We start from the raw sequence: 26,943 nt of genomic DNA, 5'->3' as shown, positions 1-26,943 counted from the left end.
CCTGTAACAGGGCAAGGGTGGCAAGACTGCTCCCTCCCCATGCTCCAGAGCCAGAAAGCTCTGGAGAGGGAGGAGGAGGATTCCACCAGCCAAGGACCAAGCTGAGGGCCATTCCCGGATCCCTAATAACAGGATCTCTGACAAATGTGTGTTCATCTCTAAAACTTATCTATCCACTGTAAGCAATGAACAAACATTTCAAAAGCATACATTGCTGCAAGCAGTTTAGTAGTTACTGCTGCTATCTATTGTTGCATCTACTTGATATTTATCCAGATCTTATTTTGTTCAGATGTTTTTCCAAAAATCCTCTCATAGAAGCTAAGTGAAATACATTGAATGCTGATTGTTTTGTCTGTTTTGTTAAAATAATCCAGAAAATTCACATTGTTCAAATCCCTCAGGCCAGCAAACTGACCCTTTTATAGTCATTGCCAGAAACTCTTTGAAACAGAGTTTCCCCACCTATGGCTAAGATGACTTTTTGACTCTTCATGAAGAGTAAGACAATTCACACTGCCTCTGGGCTGGAGCAACACGTTGACAACCCCTTCTCTGGAGCTGATTCCCTTTTCCTGCCTGTTCACATGTCTGTTCCAAAGGTGGAACCTGAACCACACGGACAGGGCCCCTGCAGGCAGGGAGGGAGCAGCTGCAGCTGTGATCCCAGGCACAGCACTGCCCATCAGCACCTCTCTCTGCTGCTAACTTTAGCCTCCTTTGTTTCTGATGGGCGCCTGCCATCCTTGAAACAGCTCTAGTTTAGCAAAATAAACAATTGCACGGAGGGGAAGCAACCTTGGCTGAAATAAATTGCTCTTTCCTTGAAGGAAAACATACCTGTTTCTAACTTGGTAAGTCCAGACTGTCTGGATTATGCCTGAGAACTAGGAACAATTCGGAAAGACCAATTTAGAAGAGCACAGTCCCCGTGTTCTTATGCCTCAACTGCTGGATTTGATTCCACTCTTTTTTAAACCTTATTTAAGATGATACAGTGGAATAATTAGGGAAGCATTGGGAGATGTTGCACAGAAGTTATAGCCTTTTGTGCCTCATGCAGCTTGGGCCCACTAGGGATTTCTTACTCTGCTGCAAAGGGGATTTTGGGCACGGAGCAGACTGGAGCTGAGCAGAAGGATCCATGACAACACAATTTCCTGAAAACTCTCCCAAGTGGAATAGGGGCTGTGAAAGCCATGGGAACCGTGCCAGAATTCAGTCAGAGCCACAGACCAACTGATGATTCACTCTCTAACAGAGGAAAAAAGACCCAAGCCCAACTTTATTTTAATTCAGGCTTTTCTCCTACTTTTGGCTCTTGTTCTGCAATGCTCTGCACGTGCTGAGCTCTGGACCTGAGAACTCCATGGACTCCGGGTGAACCAAAAGTCAAGAAAATGCTTAAATATCCATCTCCCACCTCCTCTAAGACCACCCAAATAAATGCAAAGGTGTCTTAAAGACAGAAGCAGATTAACTAGTGTAAATCAAAATCGCATTTATAAATGCTTATTGGATTAGGGCCTTTATTTGTACAAGAAAAGACAATTGCAACAAAATAGAATATGGTTTTACTCATGAAATATGAGAAACACTGCTGGTAGCATATGTTCAATTTTTCTTTTTAGCACAGCTTTAGCTACCATAACTTGACGAATCTCTTTTCCATTTTATAAACATTTGGTACGTGTTTTACAAAAAAGCCTTACTAACAGAAGGTTTACCTAAATAATTGATACATGATTCCAGAACTGAATATTAAATGCACTAGATCTTTTTTTTTCCACACCGTTGCTACCATAACAGTAAGTATCATCCACAAAACAGAAAACATAATTTTGAAATCTCATCTGAGCAGAATTATAATTGAGAGTTTGTTCACATACACCCCACATTTATATCCTACCAACATGCCAAAAAATACAGATGTTCATCACAAGATGAGATAAAAGGATGATTGCCAGGCACATAATGAAAATGCTCTGGTTTAATCTATTCATCCCAAGGTACACTGTCCAATTGTTTCAAACATGTTTATTTTGCTAATAATTTTAGAAATTTGGAGAAGAGAATTACCTACTTCCACTGTCTAGTTCCATCCCCCTGTAAAATAGTCTAATGTGTGAAACTCAGAATTAAAAATGAAGGTGGAAAGTTGTTGTTGCTAGTTATAAATATAACAAATATTGTAGGCTGTGGTTGGCTAATGAACACAAATTGTGACTTCCAAAGCTGTATATTTAACCATTTGGCAATGTGACACATGTAGCTAAAGGCAGTAGGCAAGTCAGGACAGTAATTCATTTACCTAGAATGTTGGAATAGGAGCAATATTACACACTTAATATGTGAGCTGGCTGTGAAATACACTTTGCAGTCCATACAGAACAGATTAAATAACACTGATTATTCAAAGTTTCCAATTGCCTTTGATTCTGAAATATTCTTAGCAAAAGGGTGATACATATAACTGACTATGCCCTGCATGGATTGTCATTAGTGAAGAGCACTATTATACATTCTAATCTAAAATTAATCCTGAACTAAGTAATGACGATAAGTCAGACATAAATTTTGAAGTGAAACCTCTTGGCTATAAAATGAAACAGCCAACCATGCTCACTGGTAAAATTTTTAACAGATTTTACAGATGTAGCTCGGATAACAGGTACTTTTATTTGGCTGACTTGAACTAAAAGTACATCCAATAATTGAAAGTATTTTTATTTAAATACTTTTCAAACAAAAATGTATTACGATATAAGAACATTTAATGTGTTATAAAACAACCTTTGACAGGAGATAAAACCCAGTCTTCCTTTTTTTCATTTTCTTTTGTTTGCTTTTGAGTAAGTCTGTTATTAGTTTTATACCTCATTCTACAGTTTTCTAAAAGAGGTGTGGAAGACTATTGAGAAATACAATATTTGAGATACTGTTTGGCACCATCAGATGAATGGGTCTCTGAGAAGTCAGCCAGAAGTCTTCATGTTGTTCACAGCTGCCAGGGTGGGGAGAGATGTCTCCATGAATTTTACTAGCTCAGTCTAACTTCTTCTTGGGATGACTCAGAGCTGACATTGTTCTCCACCTTCTGCTGCCCTGAGCTGCCCCAATAGTGCAGCCCTAAGTTGCCTGGTGGGTGCACTCTCATTCAGCTTCTGCCCAGAAGAGCTGGCTTTCTGGACATGCCCAGCAGCAGCCATAAACAAATGCTTTCCACCTGACAGAATGAGTGTGACCCTTTGTTCTTAAGACTAGGTATTCTGTTAGCATGCCATCAACCTGGCAGAGTGGGTTAGAGGAAATTACGGTGACAGGCCCAACCCATGGTGTGGCCTTCTTTTGACCATAAAGAGCTGCTTTAGAGTAAGGCAACCCAAGGTAAAGCTGTTCCAGTGTTCCTGCCTCCATTGTTAATACCAACAGAGAAATATGGATTGTCTCTGTTTCATTGCTTATGTTTAGGCAATTCTGTGCATCTCAGCACAGCCCTGGAGAAAAAAAGCTGAGCACAGAACACATGAGAAGGGTGGCCCCGTGCCAAGATGAAGGATGGTGAGCTAGAGCTCCTCAAAGCCTGTGTTACTTCTTGACACAACTGTGAAATCATAGGCCTGTTTCTCAGATCCTGCACTCCAAGGACCTGATGTGTCTGCATTGAGCAGCCCAGCCTGCGCTCTGAACCATGCTTCCATTCCAAGATCAAAATGATGCCATTAGCTGGGTACAGAGCACCACCTACTTAGTGGATTGCCTTCTGGCTCTAAAACCTGATCATCTGATGTTAACTTAGACAGCTCTACATGGTACTCTACTGGGTAAAGTAAAACTGTGTCAGTGCCTCCAGGATACTTCTCCTTTCACAGAGAGATTGAGAGATAATTTCAAGAGACTGCTGAAGTGAGGAGATTTGCAGTTCTGAAGCCATTGTGCTAGCCCTGACATTTCAAGTAAGAACCTGAAGCCCGCCCTCTTAGCAAACTGCGCCTAAAGTTGCATCCTACACCTTGGTGGCACTTCAGTTAGTCCAACAAAGGGGTCAGTGCATTTGTGTATCCTTAAACCTCTCCTGTTCCTTTCTCTAAGTGAATTATCTCAATTGGATTAGTAAGCATTAAGATATTAATCTGTGTTGATTAACATTCTTTGAAACATAGCTTTTACTGGAGAGGAGAATACAACATAACACTGAGAGCTGAACCCCTGACTGCTCTGCATGACACAGGACAGTGCTGAATGCCTCTAGCTTGATGTTCTGTTTCATGATGCTAACATTGCTAACCTCGGCACATCTTTTTCAGACAAATGCAAAGAGTCCTTCCTTCTCCTTCCTGGAGGACAACAAATTAAATTTTCCCTATGGGTTCCTCCCCTACTATGTATAATGCAGTAATGTAAACCTACTATTTCTGGTTAAAAATCTAGAAAGATGAAATCTGTTTTGATGTCTAGAAGGGTTCACTGACTTGAAAGATGAACAATAGTTTTAAATTTTGATTGGTTTTCTGTTTTTCTCATTGATATTCTGTGAAAGTATAAACTGTCCTCTACCCAATAAGAGATACTGGAATTACAGTGAAACCAAAAGTATAACAACAGAATATAATACCTTGAGCTGATGTACCATAAGCACCGGTGCCATTTTTGGAGGGTAAAAAAGATCAGGAAAAAAAATATTCAACGGATGGGGAAGGACACTATTTATATATTGAAGAAGTTGGGACTAGAATTATCTTGAGGAAGCAAATAGATTCATATAACAACCTTTCCCCTCTTATTTATAAAATGTGGTTTCTTTCTTTCATTAGAAAAGTTGAAATGAAACCTTAGTCACCAGTATGCACACAAACTCTTTGGCACACCTCCTAAGGAGCATTAACACCAGAATCCTGAATTAATTCCTGTGTAGGCAATTTGGCTTATTACATTTAGAGGGAGTTTCAATTAGACAGAGTGTTCTTCCATTTATACTAAATACAAACGTGCTGTTTGTGAGACAAGCTCAAGAGTCACTGTGTTTCACCTCTGCAAGATCACAATATTGGGTGATCTGAATCTTAAATACAATTTGAGTTTACCTTTGTTTGTTAGAAGCATCTTCTTCATGGAAGATTCTCAAAAACTTGTAAAATGTATAAGTACAAACTTTGCAATAGCTTTGTGATAAAAAAACCCTCCATTTTCATTCTAAGCATAGGTGTTAAGTCCATTGCAAGTTTCATACAGTTTTTTTGTTGCTGAAATTTCCAATGAAGATTTTGCTTTGTTTTTTTTTTTTTTTGCATCTGTTTCCAGTAAGAAGTCTTTGGACAGGGTTTTATTTAGCAGTTTTTCTTGGATGCATAATCTCTGTCAATAACACAAATTATCAAGTAAACCTGAAGATCAGGTTTGTCAAAAAGACTTTTGGGTTTTATTTGTTAAGGAAATATATTTGAATCTGTTTAAGAAATGTCTCTTGAATGCTGACCAGTGCTGCACATCCTGAGAACCCAAAGACAGGAACATACAATTGCTTAGGGCTGTGATCATACAAGCTTTCCTAGGAGGAACAGGATTTCCTAGGTGTCCTTTTCTGACACCATTTATTTTACAAGTAATGCTTGTTACAGCAAGCCAGCATCAAGGAGATATTCCCTCTGTCAGAAGACTGTGGTATGGATCTCCTTGCTGTCATGTGGAACTCTTTCAAGCATGAAAAGTCAGAATTATCCCCATTTTTGCAGAGAAGTGCCACATACATAACATGTCAAGCACAGGTCCAGGAAAACAAGCCAAGGGAAGGTTAAACCACCACTGTATTTTTCCTTTTCCCCTATGCAAATACAGCCTTTCTGGCTCCTGGGAAGGAAATGCCACCTGGGGAGAGTGTGAAATGACTATCAGGAAAGTGCACCACTCCTGAGAGGTAAGATGGCAGGGAGAGGCAGTTTGGGTAGCACAAAGGTGTGGGTGCAGGCATAGGGGATGTTTACCAGTTTGTGGCTGACCTTCATTCCCCTTTGTGTCACATCCATTCTGTTGTAGTCAACCTCGCTTCCTTTCACAAAAAGGGTCTTTTGTGTGCTTATTAACACTATTAGCACTGCCTGTTTTCTAATTCTGAGTAATAATTGAGAAACTCTAATTACTGTAATTACTACGCTCCTGGGGTGAGGTTTTATTTTTTATAATTATTTATAGTGATTTTGTTTGTGAATACTTTGTTACATTAAAAGCATAATAGACAATCATAAGTCCTTGCAGTGCATTTATTTATAACCACCTCCACTGAATTTTGCAGCATTTTGAATTTTTCAGCATTTATTAATCAGTTATTATTAAATTTCTTCTGCCTAAAGCAAGTGGGAGAGAAAGCGACTACTGAAAAATGACAAATAATGTGACATGCCAAGTTTGATTCTGCCAACTAAGTACTAGTACCAACCCAACAAGAGCAAAGATGGAGGTGACAGCTAGATGGCACAATTGAATATATTCTAAATCTTTGCACCATGCCACTTCAAGGAAGACAGAAATGTTTCAGTGTGTGTAAAAACTGAAACAAATCAAGAACCACCTGACACTCTGGCTGGTACATAAACACCTTGATCCCATTGCCAGTGCTTTTCTGGGTCTTTGGGAATTTGCTCTCCAGAGTGGTCTCTTGGAGTAAGCAAGATGTTCTTCTGTGTCTACTTTATGATCATGCTGTGTGATCATAACATCAACACACTGCGGGGTAAAAATTTTTGCTTCTTACAGAATAATCCACCAGATTATGCTAAATCTCTCAGGTGAAGATACTCCTTGAAATTACACTATCTTCAGTTCCTCTACCACTTACAGACATGGGCACATAGGCCACTTGCATTAATATAATCCAGAATACATTACTTTGAAACAGCTTGTTGTCACACTGATGTAATTGTATGAGTCTTGATTGTTGTTTATGCCTTTTATCCATTACTGTGTGGCTCTGACAATTCTGATTCTTGGATCATTACCATTAATTACTTGCCATCTTCTTTTTGTGAACTTCATTGTGAGTGGAAAGTTGTTGATCCCAGCTGGAAGACGACGGAGACCTTTTTTCAAGGGTGCTTCAGGGGCTGCTTATTTGTTTAGGTTTTTTTTGGGTAAAGGTTGTTTTCAACCTAGGCCAACCTTAACAAGCACCACTTCATCATCCTTTATCATGCAGAACTATTCATGCAACTCAGCAATACTTTTTCTAAATGACTGTGAGACCTCATTTTGATTTTTAATAAACAGTCACATTCTAATGAGGTCTTCATAAAACTGACTAAATATGTTTAGAAATCATTAGCTTAAATTATCAGTACAAAAGTCTCCTTAGGGAGCCCTGCAGATTTTGTGATAAGACTTCTGGCAGATGCATTAGTGTAACAGCTCAAGCTAGCTCTGAATTTCCACACAAGCAGTGTAAATGTGAGTGACTGGGTAACAGGCTACTAGATAAAGAGCTAAATGTCCCTCAGGCGGGTTCATTAAAGAGAGAAAACAATCAAAACACATTTCGGTGCCATTTAAATACCAGGTGCACAGCAGTCTGCAGGTGCCAGAAACACTGACAAGGGTCCCTCACTGGAACACACAAGGGCTTAAAGGGATGTGCAGTTCTGACAAGTGTGCCTCAGATAATGACAGATATTGGCAGATGTACCCGGACCCTGCTGGAAGGTAATGGGGGACTGAGTCATTTGCAGCAGGTGCCTGTATTAGGGACAGCCTCATGGTGATTCCTCCAGCAGCAATTAAAACAGTCCTGATGCATAATGCTCCAGGGCAAGAAGCAAGTTCCTAGCACTGATTTAATGACTATCCAGTCAGTACTGGAAAACAAATACAAATACGCCCCCTCAATGATTAATTCATGACGGCCATACACTGTGTGGCAAACATGTTTAATTTTGAAAATTCCTGTTTCCTGAAAATGCAAAAGAATTTTCATCCTTGGCTTACCATGGGTCAGCATGGTTAAAAAGTAAAAATAAGAAACCCCTATAAATCTTATAGCAGTGATAGCAATAGAAATAGAAAACCTCAAGTTTGGGAAGGTTATAAAGGTTTGCCCTACAGGAATGCTACCAAAAGTCCATTAAAATCATTGCTACTCAAGGTGCCACAGAGCTTGTGTTAGGGGTTGCGGGACAGATGGTGTGTTTGCAATTTGCCTCCTTGTTGCTGATGATTCCAGCTCTGGGAGTGGCACAAAAACACCAATGGAGGAGTGAGTGCATTGCTCTGTGGCTCATACAATTTTATTTCCATTAAAAGCTCATTTCAATTTCTGCTCTCTGATTTCACCTATGCTGGCCTCCAGAGAAAGTGAGAACAAAGTCATTTCTACCACTGCCAGAAACAACAAAACTGCAGATCTATATCCCACTAGGACTCTTGCACCCTGAAGAAATCTCCATGGTGGCACAAAGCATTCCTTGCTGCTGTGGGAATGTGCTGTGCACCTAAATGCTGTGAGCAGAGGCTGCCAGCACTGGCACCAAGACTGGTGTCTCCCTTGCTGACATCTGACAGTTCACTCTAATTGGCACTTCCAAATACTGACTTTGGGAAAACAGCATGTGGTTTCATGCAGAATGCTGTTTTTGCTCTCAGGCTTGTTTATTCATACCTAGAAAACATCCCTTTTTAAGTCGTTCACTTGGGCACTTATGAATGTGTATAAAGCTTCAACAAAGAGGTTTGCTGGAGAGCTTCCTATTCTTACAAATCCATCTGTTTTGAATTGATACGTGACCATCCAGCTATTTCTACCTTTTCCTCACTCAAGGGACTGCATTTTTAAAGTGGCCTCCATGATCCCTCTTTGTGTCTGCAATTAGTCGTACATGCGCTCCTGCAGCAGGTGTTAATTGCAGTCACAATCTCCATCTTTTTTACATCTAAAAATAATACTGGCACCTGATCTGTAAGCAGGCTTGAGCACACAGATACCTAACTGTTAGGATTTATATTATCAGTTCACAAAGGACATACGGAAGAATAAACCGAGATTGTAAAACTGGACTTGCTCAAAAGGACTTCAACTTATACCACATAAACAGTGCACTCTCCTAATGCAAATGCCACAGGGCAGAGGCTGTATCAGACACTCCACCAGTGTGAAATTAAAAACATCTCTTAAAAACGTGCTGCTCAAACCAAGATGTGTGCACTTGACTTCTTATTTCAGCACTTTGATTTACAATAATTGCCATATTTCCCATAAAAGCAGTGGGATTTCTTTTCATATAAAATGAAAGCTATATGCCAAATTCCTAAGCAAATTTTCTTGAAAAAAACATCCCAGATGAGAACTAAGACAGCAGTGCACAGACAAAGCAGTAAATGAAAAGACTCACTTACTGACATTTGTGTGAAACACAGAAAAAGGTTCCATTCAATACCTGTTGAAAACAAAATTAGCCATAAAGACTAGAGTAGGAGGCCTACTTTAGAAGTTACCAAGCAAATAAAGACAGTTACACAATATCAGTATGTAACTCAACCTTTCCTTTACTACCCAGCTCTTGAACATGACCTCCTGATCAACAAACAGTGCACAAATGTGTAAAACTAATTTTTTCTGTTTTAGTCCAGAAGGCTTTGAGGAAGGAAAACCCAAACAAGCCAGACCAATTAGACAAATATACCACAAAACAACTTCATACTTTAACTACTCAGACATCTGTTTCAGAATGATGCCTCCTTAGCCTTCCTTAAAAAAAATAAAGAGATGATTCCATACCTTGTTCTGCAACAAATATACTGACTTTCTTAAGAGAACTGGTATATCTGAGATATGTACAGACATATGACACGTCCCCTCTTTGTCAGTCTTTGCAGACTCTGCTGTACAGAATGCAGCTTTATCAGTTACTTTTTCATTGTGCTAATGGTAACAAAGCCAAGCATCCAATGCATGTTTAAAAATAATTGATAATGAACCTCTCAGCACAGGCAGTCATACATATTTTATGTGCTATACTTAGTATGTAAGAACCTTGTTGGTCTGTTATTTAATTTTGAAAAGCAAACACCTTAGACGTTTTTCATCTTTTTAAGTACAAAAACCACTTACCCTTCCCACTTCTACAAGATTAGTAACCATGATTATGCTCGCTGTGTTCTCATGCCATACCATCCTCCAGAAGTCATATATTGTCTCCTGCATTGGTCCTGAAACAATAAATCAAATGAAAGGTTACTATCTGAAAGTCTCATGACTGGAAGCTTGTCCCTGGGGAACTTTGTGAAACTGTGACTGTACACATATATTCGTATCACTATCATCATATTTTTCATTTAGGGTCGGTCAATTTCTTTTCTGTCATCCTACCTATCTGCATTTAAGTATTTTTCTCCTGAAATAGTGTTCTGAAAGAAAGTTCTCCAGCACTTAGGTATTTATCTCCATAATACCCAGAAGTGGAATTATAAAAAATGGATAACATCACTCTTTCTTTTAGCAATTGGATGATAACCTAGGGAAGGTGTATTTGGAATGAAATGAGCCTCAATGGAGTATGTGGCCTTTCCTGGTTTCTAATATTTTTCTTAGTATACAATATTCATCAAATTAGCCCAGCTCCTAAATCGTAGTTCCTGAAGTGAGGCAGAAATTACAGGGTTTTTGCTGCAGTGTATCACTTTGGAAAACAGTGAGGAAAGCAGCAAAGAAACCTGATGTGCCATGGCAGCAGATCCTCTGCAGTGCTTTCCCTGTGTGCTTCTGTTCATGGACATACAGGGCTTCCTTCAGCATCATGCTGAAGCTGGGCACCAGCTCACAGGAAATGCTAGAGAAATGCAAAATGTTGAGAAAAAAACCCGACATCTCTTTGCGTGCACCTAGTCCTGTCTGTTTGTAGCCTACACATCTTACCCATGGTGCTCAGTGTGCCACCCCAATTTTAAACCAGTGCTTTAAAATCACTGAGCCAGTAAGAGTAAACAACATAAGCTATAAGCTTAACATCCATACTGAATCCATTACTGAGCTGTCACATTGCAGTAAACAATTAGAGGCTTATTTAGAGGAATGACTTAAATCTAAGCTAATTGGAGAACAAATGGATAATGTATTGCCCTAATGTTCCTTTAGTAAAAGAAGCCAACACTCTTCAAGCATTACCAAACCAGATATTGACAGATTTGGGCAGTTTGGCACCCATGTTGTGTATTTTGATCTCCCTTTGAAAATATTCACTCTGAAATCAAGCATTTAGTGGAAAATGCAGTAATATATTATTACTATACTGTAACAGCAGAGGGCTTGGACCAGATGGTATTTAAAGATCCCTTCCATCCCAAACCCCTCTGTGACTTTGTGACTCTCTGATATTATAGGCAAGCGAAATCCAACTCACTAGGCAAATAACATCACAGTTATGACATAACTTAGATCTGAAATTTAAGTAAAAGGTAATAGACTAAAACTCTTGAATTTTTAAAAAACTATATTTATTTACATCAATTCCAAATGATAATTTTTCCACCCATAATTTGCACAGATGATTTAAAGAAGCTATGTATTCTCCCCATTATTTTATCAGTCTTTAAAAATGATGCATATATTATGAGTTTCATAGGTCTCCTTACAGTTTTCGTTTCCTTATAGGTTTCCTTGAATTGCTTTCATTGTTCATGGAAGAGGAGAAAAAGCCATTTAAAACAACAGGAAACGATGACTGTTAGAACACAAGAAATGTCAGAAGGTCTTAAGAGTAGAATTAACAGCAGAAACTCATGCTACAGTTTCTGAAATAACAAAATTCAAGCTGATGTTATAGCTGCAAAATTGAACACCTTTCTTTTCTTCTTTAAATTAACAGCACAGAACAGGTGATACTTTTGTGAGATTTTATTCTGAATTTCAACAATAGTTGAATCACTCTCCATCATACGGAAATGTACAGGGAGCATTTTATTTCTACCTAAGTGTCCTGGATATGTGATAGAGCCATGGTCCAAGGGCAATTTTGAATGTCACAGTAATATAATTACTATATATTCTAGTGGAAGTTTAGCATGTTTGTGTTTTAATATTCTAGGATTCAATGTAGCTTTCTTTCACAATAAAGTCACGACAGCACTGGAAAGGTTTAGTGCCAGACTCTCCTCCTGATTATAAGAAATCAGAGTATTCCACTCACTCTAGGAAAATACTGTCTCTGTATAGCTCCTTCCTTCCTCTCAAATCTGAAACAAATATTCAGCTCAATTACTGCTGCTATTATCTTTCAAGGAGCATAGCTAAAAGTGGGATTAGGGAAAGGTGGTTTTCCACAGAGCAGTGTCCTGGAAAAAGCCTGCAAGTTCATGACACATTATTAACATTATGTTTGATCAAGGACAAACAAATAACAACATTATTGCTTCAAGAATCCCGGTTTAATGGAGAAAATCTAGATGGCTCCCCTGCATTCTGTCTTCATAGGACTGTTGATGTTTCAATAAATTTAATCTGAGCATATTTTGGTAATGTTGCAGGAGAGGTATATGGTCTACATATCTACACAGGTCTTGTCCCCGTGCAAGAAGCTAGAATCTTTGAGAAACTGGGGCGATGTAGTAAGTTTCTTTATGTATTAATTCAGTTTTCTTTCACACAGATTCACTTGAGATACAAGACAGTTGGGCCCTACATTGTAACAGTCATTTCTTTTTGACAACTCTGGGATAACCTGCAACAATTTAATCCTGATTTCTTTTTTCCCTACAGACTGCATAATTTGTGCTGCGATTTAAAGATTCTTACATTTCAAATCCAGAAATCACAAATTACAACTGGGGAGAGATCCTAAACACTGATTTATTCCTGTAGATTTTGAATTTGTCATTCTCCATAAAGAAAAAAAGACAATAAATTATAAGAAAAATAAATCTTTAGGAAAAGTAATGGTTTTTTGCAGGCCAGAGAAAGAGCTGAGCTATAACAAGTTTTTCAACCTTGATTCTAAGTGTACTTCTAGAAGAAATGTCCTATTCTGCAGTGCAGAGTATGCTCTTGTCATCTTACTATCCAAATAAGATAACCATAATTAAAAGTGCTTGTCAGGATTTCCTGCTCTCCCTTCATACTCTCACATGTCTTCTTGCTTTTTGGGTCCAATTTTTACATATAGCCTCCAAACTTCTTTCACGTTCAAGACACTGAAAAAAAAACCCCACCCTAAAACCTACCTTAAAGTCTCAGTAATTCTTCTATATCCCATTTTTCTTTTCTTCTTGACATTTTAAAAAAATATCTTCTGACATATTAATAAATTATTACTTGTCTCCAGCAAGAATTGAAAAGCATTAGAGGCTAGTTAGGGTTGTGGGATTTATTGTCCTGAAGAGCTAAACTATTTGATTCCAGAGACTTGTGGTAGGAGGAGAAAGAGGCTATAATTGTTCTAAGCATCATCTTAACAGATGTGTGCACAATAGGCAGAAAGGTTATTCTCAGCAGTTGCCCCCTTGCAGGAGGAGAAGGTCTGAAGAGAAGGTACTGTGCTACTCAACAGAAAGCCTGCAGCACACCCCATTAGCTCCACAATAAAGTACTTGGTATCATAGATCTCTGCTGTGAAAAAAAAGAGATCACCAACATACTGCAAGCAGAAGATGAAAAGCAAAGGAAGATAAGAAAAAGAAATGAACCCTCCAAACCCCTAGCTAATTAAATGCATTATTGAAAAAACTCAACAGGAACGATTGGTTGTGTATATTACAACCATTGGTTCTATTACCAGCAGCAGTTAGTTGCTGCTTTGGGAACAAAAACATATTAGGAAATGGAACATCACACAGCTTTTATGAACGGTTTAGACTCTTTAAAGCTGCTTTTGTAACTAGCTTTCTAGTTCCTCTATTTCTGCTTCCTATTGTGAAATGCACTTCTGAAAACTGGTATTGCTGTTGGGGTATGAGATCAATTTGAATATGATGAACTAGCCCAGAATATAGGAAAAAGTGTTCAGGTCTAGGGAGGGAATAAAGCAAGCACATGAAGAAACAAGTAAAGCCTGAATCCTGAAGCACACATAGCACTTACTCACACAGGACTTTTAAATCTGTGGGTCATTTTTCAATTTCTAGAAAAGCAAGCAGTTTAGACAAGGAACAAATAACTTCCAAAATATTTTTCTAACATTGAATGTCAAATCCACCAGCTAACATTTGGTCCACCTGAGACTGAGTTCAGTGATAGATATTGAAGCTAGAAATGTGCAGAAAATGAACAGATACCCTTAAGCTCCAAAGCCTCCCCAGGGACAGCGCATGGGCAGTGGGAGCCATAAATATGTGCTAATAGAGGCAGAGGACTGACAAGATGCAAGACTTATACCTGCAGCAGTTAAATTCCATCTTGAAAAGAGAGCAGAAATACCCCTTACAGTGAGCAGCCACAACCACACTGCATGAGGAGGTGATTATAAAATGGTCCCTTCACCTACTGGTTACTGCAGTTTCTGGTAGCAATGATAACTGCCTCCACTTTTTACTGAAGCAAAACCTGCTGCTTGCTGCTGTAGCTGCCTACAGCTGGACTACTGAAAGACACTTAGCTAATATATCTACTTAGAGGGAGCTGCATTTTAGCCCTCATTCTTTTACTATGTATGTTCCCTTCGAAATGAACTTGAGATACAGTGAGTGTTTTCCTATTAAGAGATATGGCTGCACGGCAACAACAATAACAACAAAAGCCCAAAAGCAATGATTCCCTTTGCATCTACAGTGTCAAAAACTCCCAAAACCATTATGTAGGAGAAATTGTCTAAAATACACTCAAAAGCATAAACCAGAGGGGAATAAAATATTGGGAGAGGAGACGACAAGGTAGTAGATTAAAAATTTCAAGAACTCTTGTTTTCCTAATAAACCTTTTGGGAGAGATGTAGCTGTTAGCAGAATAATTTATTTCACAGGAGGAAAAAAATTTAAAATTTGCACTGCCAGTCCAGAGATCTGATAATCCACAAGAATGTGTTATTTGCTCTTTTAACCATGCTAGAATTTGGAGGTAAATATGCTTTCAGAAAAAGGTATGTAATAAACTGCAGCTAATTGTTACTTTACACTATAAATGTCACTGACTGCAGGCAAGGGAACATCTCCCATAAATGGAATAAATTTTTTTCCTACTCAATAAGGCAATATGCCCAAGATTCTGTCAAAAGGAGTTTGCAGGTGCATCATTATGTGACCAAGTTTTCATGATTGTTCAGTTCTGCTAGTCTCCCAAGTAACTCCTGGGAAGCTCATCACTGGTCAGCAGCTCTGCAAATCTGGACACTTCCTTAGGTGACCAGGTGTAGGCTAAGGAGTCTTGAGATTGAATCCTCCTTTTTCAGAATGCAACATATCTTCATCTTTCTATCTAAAATAGTCAGCTTACTATAGAGAAAAGGCAGAGATCCCAGTTGTGCTGACTTAGCCAACCAGCAAGATAAACTGCTGGTTCAGTATTTTTTATAATTCCATGACCACACAGCAGTACAGCTGTTGCTGAATCATCTTCACCTTCCCAAATGAGCTGGTTTCTGGAATGGAAGGTAATTTGAAGATCTGCTCAATTGCTGATAATCTGATTTGTCAGGGGCAGTCTTCACCATGTGCTTGTTGAATACTTATGGTATAGCGTGCATTGAACTTTCACTCATGGTTCCAGGAGCTCTTAAGGATTTAATACCTCTGTGAAGTCCAGAAAAAAAGTCTGCTAAAACTTCAAAAACTCAGGCAAAGATTATGCATTTTTTCTCCCTCAAAATAGGTGTAGACATTTGTCTTCTATTGTAATATATATACTTAACTTTAAAGGTTTACACAAGAGCATTTTCATAGGCACAGTATGTGTATTCCTATTATATGAACAATTTTGATATCTGAGATAAAGCTGAAGTCAACGTATCACTACACCATATGGGCCCACTGCTCACCACTAGCTGTCAAAATGCATACAGATCAGTCTTTTGTATTTCTAGGTCTCAAGAAAATAATGATGAAAGAGAATCAGGTCACATAACCTGGAAGTCTTCTAAATGCTTTATGAAGTCCTCCAAAGTCTGTTCCAGAAACTAAAGAGCATTGAGGGTAAAAGGTACCCCAGTGTCATCCACCTGTTCACTTTTCCTGAAGTCTCCTCCAGGCCTGTCACTGTAAGAATTAGCACACTAAAAAGCAAGAACATTTGTACTGGCAAAACCTGGCCACTAATGCTTTGGTGTTATTTATTAATTGCTAGTTTCTAGTTGTCATACACATTTTGTGCACTAAATAATCTCAATGAAATAAATAAAATCCCCGTAATGAGCTGAAAAAAAACCCATGTTTTTGCCTTTTCCCCTTTATTTAATTTGAATTCATATTTAATTCCAATGTTGAGTGTGATGACATTTGAAAAGCACTTTCTAACTTTAGCCTTACAAGTATTAATTAGTACATAATATTCAACAGGGCTATATTGTAATTATACAGCTATGCTGGATTTCCTGATAAAATCTTCCTTACAAATGTCTCTTTCCTTGGAAAAAATATAAATAAACAAAGTTGTGGATGGCTTACCACTGAGGCTGGTTCCCTATAGGTATGTTAGACTAGCAAGGATGCCTGAGGCTATGGTTACTCTCATGGAAGAATCCTCTGTCCCAGTCTTAGACCTTATTTTGACAATTCTTTCATTGTAGTAGATTCAGAGATTGCACAGAGAGAAGCCAACTGCTTGCAGAGGCAGTAATGGCCTCATACTCAGCTGAGAAAAGATACCAATTTGTAAGTGAGAAATTCTACTAGAATTTAATTCACAAGCAAATGGAATTGTTTGTTTTCTCCAAACACTAGTTTTAACCCAGGCTTCAGAACACACCATGCATATCAGATATATCTGAGTTGCAGCCAGTCTGCCAATTCTTCTTTTGGCCTTTTGCAACAATACCACCTTATAATGCTTACCCCCAAAAAACCAGTATGCAGCAACACTGCTCAACAGTAAGTCACCTCAGATATACTCAAATGGGTTAATCAGGAATGAGATACAAATTTAAAATGTGCTTTTCATTATTTCCTACTTAGATGGATTGTCAATAAGAAACAGATCTGACTGAATCCTGTTAGCTTGACATTTCTGGAAAATGCTGCTTATATAGCAAGCTGAAATGCTTTATTGGGACAAATCCTGCCTAGTGCAGCTACTGGCAACGTAGAGGCTTTCTGCTGTATCCTTTGCTCTGGAAAAACACAGCTTTCTCTCATTACCAGCCAAAGGACAGCACAGTGAATAGTAATTGGCTGATTTTCAAGCACAAACTGAATCCTACCTGCTTTGAGCTAGCCAGTCAGCCAGCCCTGCTGCCTGCACACTGCTATATGTGAAAATTGGCTTTCAGAAAATGAAATGTTCAAAGTGCTTTCAAGTCCCATTAGCTTTCAACAAGGCTTAGATTACTAAGTGACTGTGGAGCATGCGGAAATTTTATGTATAGCTCCCATGAGACTGACCAGTGCTTTGGCTGGCTTTCTATACCACCTACTCCTATATTTAAGGAGTCAGCACTAGATCTCTTACAGGAAGAAGAATAGGAGAAGATTGACCTGTAAATTCTCTATCTCTTTCGAAAAATAAAAAGAAAAAAAAAACCATTGTTATTACAATGTACAGTAGTGAGGAGCCAGAGTCTCACTGTTTTATGAAATAATGCAACTGTTTCACAAATAGCTAAAATAAAAAAAACCTCCATTCTGAATTCCCAGTTTAATATAGAAATACTTAAAAATATTATCTTTAGAGCAATGATAAAACTGATTACTCCAGAGATTTCTTCCTTTAAAATTGCTCATTTCATGAAAGTAGATAATTAGTTTGAAAATGCATATTTTCTAAATGTATGTATATTCACATACACATCAGCTGTTGGCTAGAGCTGGATCATTTCTCTTGTTGGCATTTCCTCTGCTCCTATTCTGCAATGATTCTGTGGCTAGTCAGATGGAGGAATGTGGTATTTATTCTCTGGAATATCATATGGCATTTTCTTTATTGATACAGATCCAACTGGGCCAGAACAGTGCCCATCTCAATGCATTATTTTGCCTTCATTATGGTACTATCTAGAAATCCCAGTCTGGGACTGGAGCTCCATTGAGCAGAAGTGCCTTACATACAAAATTCCCCATAATGCACAAAGGTGTTCATGCCCCTAACAGTCATAAGAAGCCAAACACACCTTGAAAGACAGCAGAAGTAAGGTAGGCTTTGAAAGACCTGAACAGTCTTGGTACAATACACAGCAACCACAATATGACAGCTTCTACCATTCCTGAATAATCTTACCTGTTCCTGCTCCATGTTAGTATTTCCACCATTTTCAGAAACAAGTCATTGCTGAACTTATTTTAAAGGCTGTGACCACACTTTATTTGTGCACTCTTGACAGGTGCTATTTAAGACATTTTTATACCACTACAGCTAATGCTGCTAGCTAAGTTTCCATCTAATAAAGTGTTACACACTTATTGATTGACATTTCTCCACTGTTAGATTTCCAATACTAGCTCAGTTTGTTCTATCTGAACAAAATAAAATGAAAATGTCATATGGTTTTCCAAAGAATAAACAGCACATTTCCACAACACCGTTTGACTACTCACAGAAGTACTGCAGCAGTAACAGAGGAACTGGCAGCAGCAGAAATTGTCCAGATTTAAACAGTTAGCCTGAGATGAGACAAAGCCGAATGCGATAAAAGCAGCGTACATAATACTACTGTCCATTCATAAACCCTTATGCCACTCAAGAGAGCAGCTTTTTCTGATCTTAAGTGCAGGAAACTAAAAAACCAAACAACTACATCAAAAAGAGTTTAGTTGTAGTTGAATATTGTTCATCCAGTCTAACTGAAGAACTCTTTCTTTCATATGATGTGCCTGCCCAACAGCAGAGATGTTAAATGGCCTGTTCCTCTCATTAACATTTTCTCAGACTGTGTAAATCCAGCATCTTCCAAATTCTGAATTACATGTAGCACTCCTGGGGATTAGGAATTCCCTAGTGAAGGCTATGTGGGATACCTGAGTCATGCCACAGCCTTGAATCTTTACCTTGCAGCTTTTAAGACAGCACTGCTAGACAGTGGCTTGCAGAGAGTGTACTCCAGGTTTTTCTTCTAAGAAACAGGAAAGCTCTGAATAAGTAATTGTACCTAGAGGCCTTGATGTATTTTCCAATGGAGTGTACTGGCTACAGAGAAGTAAGTCTCACTCATACATGGACCTTCTTTCACTCCATATACTACAGATATTTTAATTGCTTAATTAGAGTCAAGCACGTGGGAAGAACTATGGGTGACTCATCTGGGAACCTGAGACACAGGTATGAATACATCAGATGGGACAGCAGTGAGAGGCACTGGCTCTCTGCCTGAGGTCACGGCTCTGGCTGAAGGGTTACTCCAGGAGGCTTGAGACCATGGTTCAAACCTGAGCTGTCTTTGTGAGAGCAGTCCAACAGAGAGTTTCAGTTGCTGAATCAGTGTTTTCCACCAAGAAAGCTGTTTATGTTTCTAATTTGTGCATTCTTCTTAATAAGCATGATTTGCATCATGGAAATATGAATACCTATTAATCACTCATTCTAAATAGCTCATCTGAGCTTGGAAAGACTAACACATACAGATTTTTTTTTGTAAAAAACATGCTGCATCTAGCATTTCCAAAACAAAAATCTTAAGTAATTGACTTGTTGGACTGGGCTCTTCATATCAACTTGTAATGCAGAATCAATTTTGATGATGGATGAGAAGTTTAAGATCATTTTATCCCCTTCAGTAGAAGGTTCCTTAGGGAATGGACAAAAGAACCTAATTAGTCTTTTGCATTTCTACTTTCTGTTACCATGTTGAGTCAATCATAAGCATCAGATTGTAATAGAATCATCACTATTCTCTAGCTCAAAAATATGAGTTCATTTTGGCTACTTGTTTCTTTTATTTTTCCCCAAGGACCTTATTGTGAAGGAATGTTGCTCATGCCTGTAAGTAAGATATTCAGATGCTGTATTTTTTAATCTTGTACTGTGAGTTTAAGTGCATTAACACGAACACTTTACCTAGATGAACAAACAAGATAATTTAGTCTACATTAACACATAAGTAAAAATGCTTGGAAAAAACTTCTGTCGCAGTTGATTGTCCTGATAAGTATCTCATGAGTGAGACATATCACTCACAATGTATTTTGATATTTAAGGGTAGAGAATATTGGTACATTTATTTCTTCCTCACAGAAATAGTCAGTATCTAACTGACTTCCTCACAGTCATTAGTCAGATCAAGATATGTACAAAAGCCATTAAAAACAGATGTTATTTGATATTTTTAAATGATATTTTTCTTTTCAATGTCAAGATAATTACGATCAAAAATCAAATCTATGTAACCAAAACCTCACTATTATTTATTGTTATTTTTAGGGACCACCTAGTTATTTTTACCACTTTGAGTAGGAAAGGGCAATGTTAATTTTTCAATTCTGTTTTTTCATTATATTTTGTGGGAGATTGCAGTATTTGATGTATACTGTGAACAAGGAATACCATTCTAACATGTCAAGTGTATTTGTTCTCAGTATAGACACAATACATGAACGTGCTTGCAACAGAATGAGATTTAGAAACAGCAGAGGGAATCTCCAGTCTACATCTGAATATGCAACTGCATGGAAGAATACAGACGGACAGGGAAAGAAATTAATCTAATAAGCCTTTATCTTTTTTTTCTGTTTTTAAAGGCAGTGCTTTGAAATCACCTGGGCTGTCATGTGCATAGGTGGCCATATCAACACAGAGATTTCAGTTGCCACCAAAGGATATAAAAGAGAGAAAAAATGACAGACTTCAAAGATTTGGATATGATTACAAGACAAAAAACCAAACAAAAACAATCAACCAAAACCCACACAAATACAAAAAAAAACCCAACTCCCCAAAAAAACCAAACCACCCAAAACCACCAAAAAAAGCCATCCCAGTTTATTTGCTTCTTGATACATTTGTTTCTGAAATACATTTTGTTTCATAAACTTGCTACACTACCTTTTTTTAATCTAGGAGATGAGAAGACCAAAACCCTTCTTCCTCCAGACTGCTGAAGACCATCTGGTGAATAAACTTCACAGAAAAAAAGATGCCCTGACTATGTGATTTTTATGACAAACTGCATTTCTTGGCCTTTTTTCTGCTTTAGCACTAGGCTTCACTGATTAACAGGTGTGTTAACAGGTCTCTGTCTAGCACCTCTGGCTGCTAGGTACTCCCCCCACCAAGCCAAATTTATGACTGATTTTTTTGTCAAAGATGGAAAACTACTCATGATACATCAGCTTTTCATTATCTGCCTTCCTCTGAAATACAGACATGCAGGTGAATTTGTACAGCTGATGCTGCATACACCTTCCTTGAACAAAAAATGGATTCTAGTGCATAATATAGGCAGGCAATTAGTAGTCAGAGCAACACTAATAGATGGTCACCTTTATAATGTTCTTTTCTGAAAGCGTTTGGTTCACAAGGACAGTGTGCTCAGTTCTTGAGTTTCAGAAAGATGACAATTTCCCTGTTTGCAGAATATATTTTAAGTTACATATTTTTGAAGAAGAAAAATATACTACTTTTCACACAATCTTTTATTTTCTACATAACAACCAAGAAACATTTTCCTTTTGCCTTATTTGCCCCTAATTATTTACTGAAGACTCTCATTTCTCTTACTTCTTTATTCTGATATGCAAAGATCTGTTGTAACTTTTCTAGTCTGATTTTCACAACACAGAATTCGGACCAAGATCTTGTCTTTGAGACAGGGATCTATATATGCTCTGAAGTCCTTTGTGTCTGATTTACTGCAGCTCAGTCTGTGTGGGGAAGAGGATAGGAAGAATTGCTTTTTCTTCCTCTATGGCTTTGACAATGGACTAGAGAAAAATCATCATTTTCTCAAACTTGCTTTACAAGCCACATTGACAAGCAAGTGAAAGAACAGCCTGCATGGGATTCCGGGATTTATACTGGCAAATAAATACTAAATAATTATTTATATAATATCTAGAGCTTGTTTGTACTTTCAGAGAACTTCCAAAGCTGTATGAAAGGTGGGCATGTATTACATGCAAAATGTAGACCCACATGTGAAAAATGCAAGTGCCTTCACCTAGCAATGAACCTATCAGCAGTTTTCTAACATTGCTCCAATTTCACTTGCTCTGTACACAAAGATCCAGGGAAAGGAAACACCGCAACAAAGCCTAAGTCAACTTTGTATCAGAAAACCACGCTAGCTCTGCATTTACAACCTTCCACCTGAATGGGGGGTCTCATTCCCTGCACAAATAGAACTACCACACAGCTGATTATGACAAAGACACAAAAATACAGAAATTATGAAAATGGTGAAAGACAGCTGCTCTGACAGTTACCACTAAATCCTCATATTACAAATGAAGAGGCAGAGAGAAACTCTGATATTCTCATGCACCACAAAGTAGAAACTTGTAAAAAGCATTGACTTTGATGGTTACTAGTTTTTAGTATACACTGTTTCTTTTTGTCCTCAACAGGAGTAAAAGTACAAATTTCTAACAGATACTCAAACATAATAGTAATCATGAGTCTTTGGTGGGTAATGGTAGCAAGTGAGCTAAGGTGAATTCACCATATGGCTTCACAATATCAACTGCAGATGGCACTTTCACACATAAAGGGTCTATTACCTCTGTATGTATTTAGGCAAGGGCAAAAAGTAACTTTTTAATTTGTCACCAGTATTGCAAAACAGGTGAACTTGGTTCTATAAAGCCTCATCTTTCTAAAGGGGGGCTGCAAATGGGCTCGTACCTCTGACTGAAGACAGATGGCTTCAACCACCTTTCTAATGTTTTGAAGATTAAGAAGTAAAGAATAGCAGCAAAACCAGTTGAATCTTCAATATTAATACAGGTACACAGAATTCAATCACTTAGTATATATATCAAGAAAACAGCCTGGCTGTTTTCAGACCCACATCCTGCCAAAAAATTACAGCATCTATGAAACTGAAAAATTGTGGGTAACTATTTTGCCTTGCTGTTATTTAATTCTCCCTGAAGTAATTTTTCACATGTTATTATTCATCTGAAGGCTAAAAAAGTAAAAGAAAAAGTTTCTTTGTAAAGAGAAGTGTGGAGCTTCCACACTGCTGTAGTTGTGACAACTTTTTGCGACATAAAAACAAAAAACATGCCAAGGAAGTTAAGAGTATTGTTATTTAATGCACTATTTCTGCTTCAGATGCCTAAAAGGGAAGTTTCAGTTTGAAAGAAAATGTGTTTTTGTTTCTGAAAAGCCTTATTAAAATGTTCACACAGCACACAGAGTTGTGTGTGGAAGAAAGACAAGTATTTTGCAGAAAAGAGAAGGAATATGAAAGGGGTTATTAGAGAGGCAACGTTATGCTGTTGGTAGTGAAGACTGTAAACATTTTCCTTGTAAATATTTATTTTCAAAAGTTTCTAACTTATACCTAAAATGTCCTCCTGACTGAAACTTGGCTTGATGTCTGTCTCCATAATAAGCAATACAAAAAGCAATTTTGCATATGCTTTACAACTGGATACAGAAGAAAAAAAAGAGGCTGAAAGGCTATACTGCGACATTGCATCTAAAATTGTTTTCTTTTCAAGAGTAACTTTTTACAGTCATTAAGATATGCTCTGAGGTATTTCCACAAAACATCTCAGATCCAACTGCTCTGCATGCTGCAGAAAGCAGAGACAACAAGAACTGTGGCCAGCATTCAAAAGTCTGAGATGCACAAAAGAACATACTTTATATGTAAAGACATGCAGCCTGCATGTGAGATATTTGCTGTTTCACACGACTGACCTGCTTGAAAACCTGCCCTGGTGGAAATGGCCATGAGTGATGCTGTAGAACTGCGCTAACATTCATTTGTCACTCATCATTTACAGCTGCTGGTGCTGTGGAGGAGGAAGCATCCAAAACCCTTGACAGAGACTCACTAAAAGAAGCTACAACATAGCTCAGTAAACTACGTGAGCTTCAGGAGACACAGAACAAATAAGTACAAAGCCAATTATTTTTTCCCTGCTCAGTAATCAAGGTGAGACATGCTAGATCAGAAGTCATACAATAGTCAGAATACCCAGCACTGTGTTTAAGAATAAGCACTGTACAGATATTCAACCTAATGCTCTCACTGAAGGACCGGGTTAAAATTCATTGATTACCTAACTTCTGTAAAAATATAACTTTAAGCTGCCAGTAAATTGAGCAGATCATACAAGAGCTCAATATTCTCCTATACAAAGAAGAATTATATCTATGGGAACAAGGGATATATAAAGCAAAATAATGAGTTTTAAATTGCACCAGCCTGCTGGTTCTGCATGACCCAGTATGCTGGCTTTTGACGAGGGATTCTTTTTAATCATGGTGACTCAGTTGCAGATCCCATCTGTTGATGCCAATTACAGCAGATCACCAAAAGTCTTTATCAGCTGTAAATTCAGTCTACTACTCACATTATACTTATCACATAAAGGAAAATTGATATTAATTTAGTAATTGAAATTGCACACTCTGAATGTATTACTCTTAAAAGCTGAAGTAAAATAATTTTTGATATTTAGTTGAGAAAGCCTCCATTAAGAAATTATTTTAAAAAACATTTCCATCCCTAATTCAAGGTAGCAGCAGGATACTGTGAATGCCAAGGTGGAAAGCTAACAGTCTGCATGTCAGACTCTGGTTAGTATGGAAGACAGTAACACTTCAATAAACAGGTGATTAGGCAACTCCCAGCTCTGTTAAAAGCAGATTGGTAGTCTATTACAAACTGATTAAATTTGCCACTTCTTCACTTCAAACAATTATATTTGCTCATTAACACTTGATATGTTGAATGCAGCATAAGAACATAGGAAAATTAAATATCAATCATTCTAACTCCTCAGAGATTTAAAACTGACTCACATAATGATATTTTCCTTCAAAGAACAATAGGCATGTGCACCTGTGAAAGCTGCTGTGGAGGAGAAAAGGGAAGATGAGAAAAGTTATTTAAAGATTGATGAAAAGTAGATATCAAGGGAATTAAGCATGCAGCTTAACTCTTGTGCAGCACTGATGTGTTCGTACATACCTGATGCAAGTGTGTTGTAAAACAGAGCATGAACATCGCTGGCCACAGTGCAAGCTGTGGCACATGACATGCTTGTTACTAAGGCTGACCTACAATAGAATCATAAAGTATCCTGGGACCTACAAGGACCATCAAGTCCAACTCCTGGCCCTGCATACATCAGCCCAAGAATCCCACCATGTGCCTGAGAGTGTTGTCCAAATGCACCCTGAACTCTGTCTGGTAAGCTTGGCGCTGTGACCATTTCCCTGGAACATACAGAGGCATAGTCTGACATGTGACACAAATGTGTTTCTTTCATGGTTAATGTTGAGTCCTAAAGGAGTTCTGGAGATTATTCCCAGTTACACTTTATCACCTTTGCGAAACACAGAGACTGCATCTTACTGGAAGTGTACTTTGTCAGGAAGCTTGGATACTGGAGAGTAACACTAACTAGTCTTTAAACAACTGCGTCTATCAGGAGGCTGCAGAGAACCATGAAAAGCAGAAGAGTATTTTTAATCCTATTGTGATGATGGGAAAGCTGAGATTGAGGAAGGAAAATAAACTTTCTCATGATTCTTCATCAGGTCACAGACAGAACCAGACAGAACACATAAACTTTTGAGATCAGTGTTCTTCATTCCTACAAAGTAGAGGTACAAACCTGCTTTCCAACTGACCTTAAGAAGTAACACACGTTAAAGATGTAAACCACAAAAAACATCACAACCAGATAATTTTGAGCTTGCTGTAAATTGCATGCTCACTTTTAAATTAATGTTACATTTTTCAGAGAATCTGTTTCTTACTCATTACACCATGGGAGGAAGGGGTTAGGCCTCCCCATGTGCACTTAGCTGCACCTACAGAGAAGACATTGATGTTACACAACCCCAAAACTGACAGCTGCAACAGTCATATATTCTTTGCATCTTGGAAGAACATTAGCTTCTACTCCTCTTATTCTCTTTCTTGACTAGGTACTTCTTGACACCATATGAGGAAAAAATATGAGACTTGCTGGTGGATCTGGTAAACAGACCTTCGGCACATTATTGATATATAATTACATACTTGGTTTTAAGTCCCGAAAGTACAAAACTTCAAGCTTGGTATTTGCTATTCAAGTATTATGATGATTGTGATAAAAATGATGATAAATTACAATAAACATTCCGATAAAACAGTATTTAAACTTTAGGTGGGGACATATGAGAAAGATATCTGGGAGATCTGGTTAACTTCCTGATGAAAACTTATTGCAAACTACAAGGTAAAAGCCAACTGTTTCTTCTTATTTTAGGTTTCAATTAAAAGTGAAAAACAACACCACCGTTAGGTAAACATTAAATGGAACAAACAATTTATTCTTTGAAGAGAAGGGTGTAAAAGTCCAAAATTAATAAATCAAATGCTGCATTTTTGTTCCTGTCTTCCTATCTGGCTGAAACCAAGACAGTGGCTTGTCTGTAGAGACTGTGTGCTAAGGAACATGGTGGGTGGGCAGCAGAAGGGGAAGATGAAGCACATTTACATGGCTCATATTCTAAGATCACAAATTCTGAAAGTATACAACTTTGGTCTAGAAGTGTGATGCTGACACTAGTGAAGTTGCTCTGGAAATCTGTGCCCTGCCCCACAGTCATCTGACATAAAGCAGCACCACATTTGAGACTGTGGAGAGCTGAGGTACAGCAAGGTATAGACACGAAACCTCCCACTGGTTTAAGTGGGGACTGGAGGCAGCAGACTCTGGGAAACTTAAGAAACA

The 26,943-nt window shown here is 38.1% G+C and overlaps 1 protein-coding gene across 1 annotated transcript in view; it reads right to left on the bottom strand.

Moving 5' to 3' along the window:
- PTPRM (protein tyrosine phosphatase receptor type M) overlaps positions 1-26,943 on the bottom strand; it is a 341,545-nt gene that overhangs the window by 24,131 nt on the left and 290,471 nt on the right. Inside the window, exon 23 of the mRNA XM_031062267.1 lies at positions 10,091-10,188. Coding sequence (XP_030918127.1) covers positions 10,091-10,188 — 98 coding nt within the window. The remainder of the gene's footprint in view (positions 1-10,090; positions 10,189-26,943) is intronic.

This window comes from Geospiza fortis, unplaced genomic scaffold, assembly GCF_000277835.1.
Source record: "Geospiza fortis unplaced genomic scaffold, GeoFor_1.0 scaffold471, whole genome shotgun sequence".
NCBI classification, from domain to species: Eukaryota; Metazoa; Chordata; class Aves; order Passeriformes; family Thraupidae; genus Geospiza; species Geospiza fortis.
The sequence above is the reverse complement of the archived record's forward strand: the minus strand, read 5'-3'. Positions and strand labels throughout refer to the sequence as shown.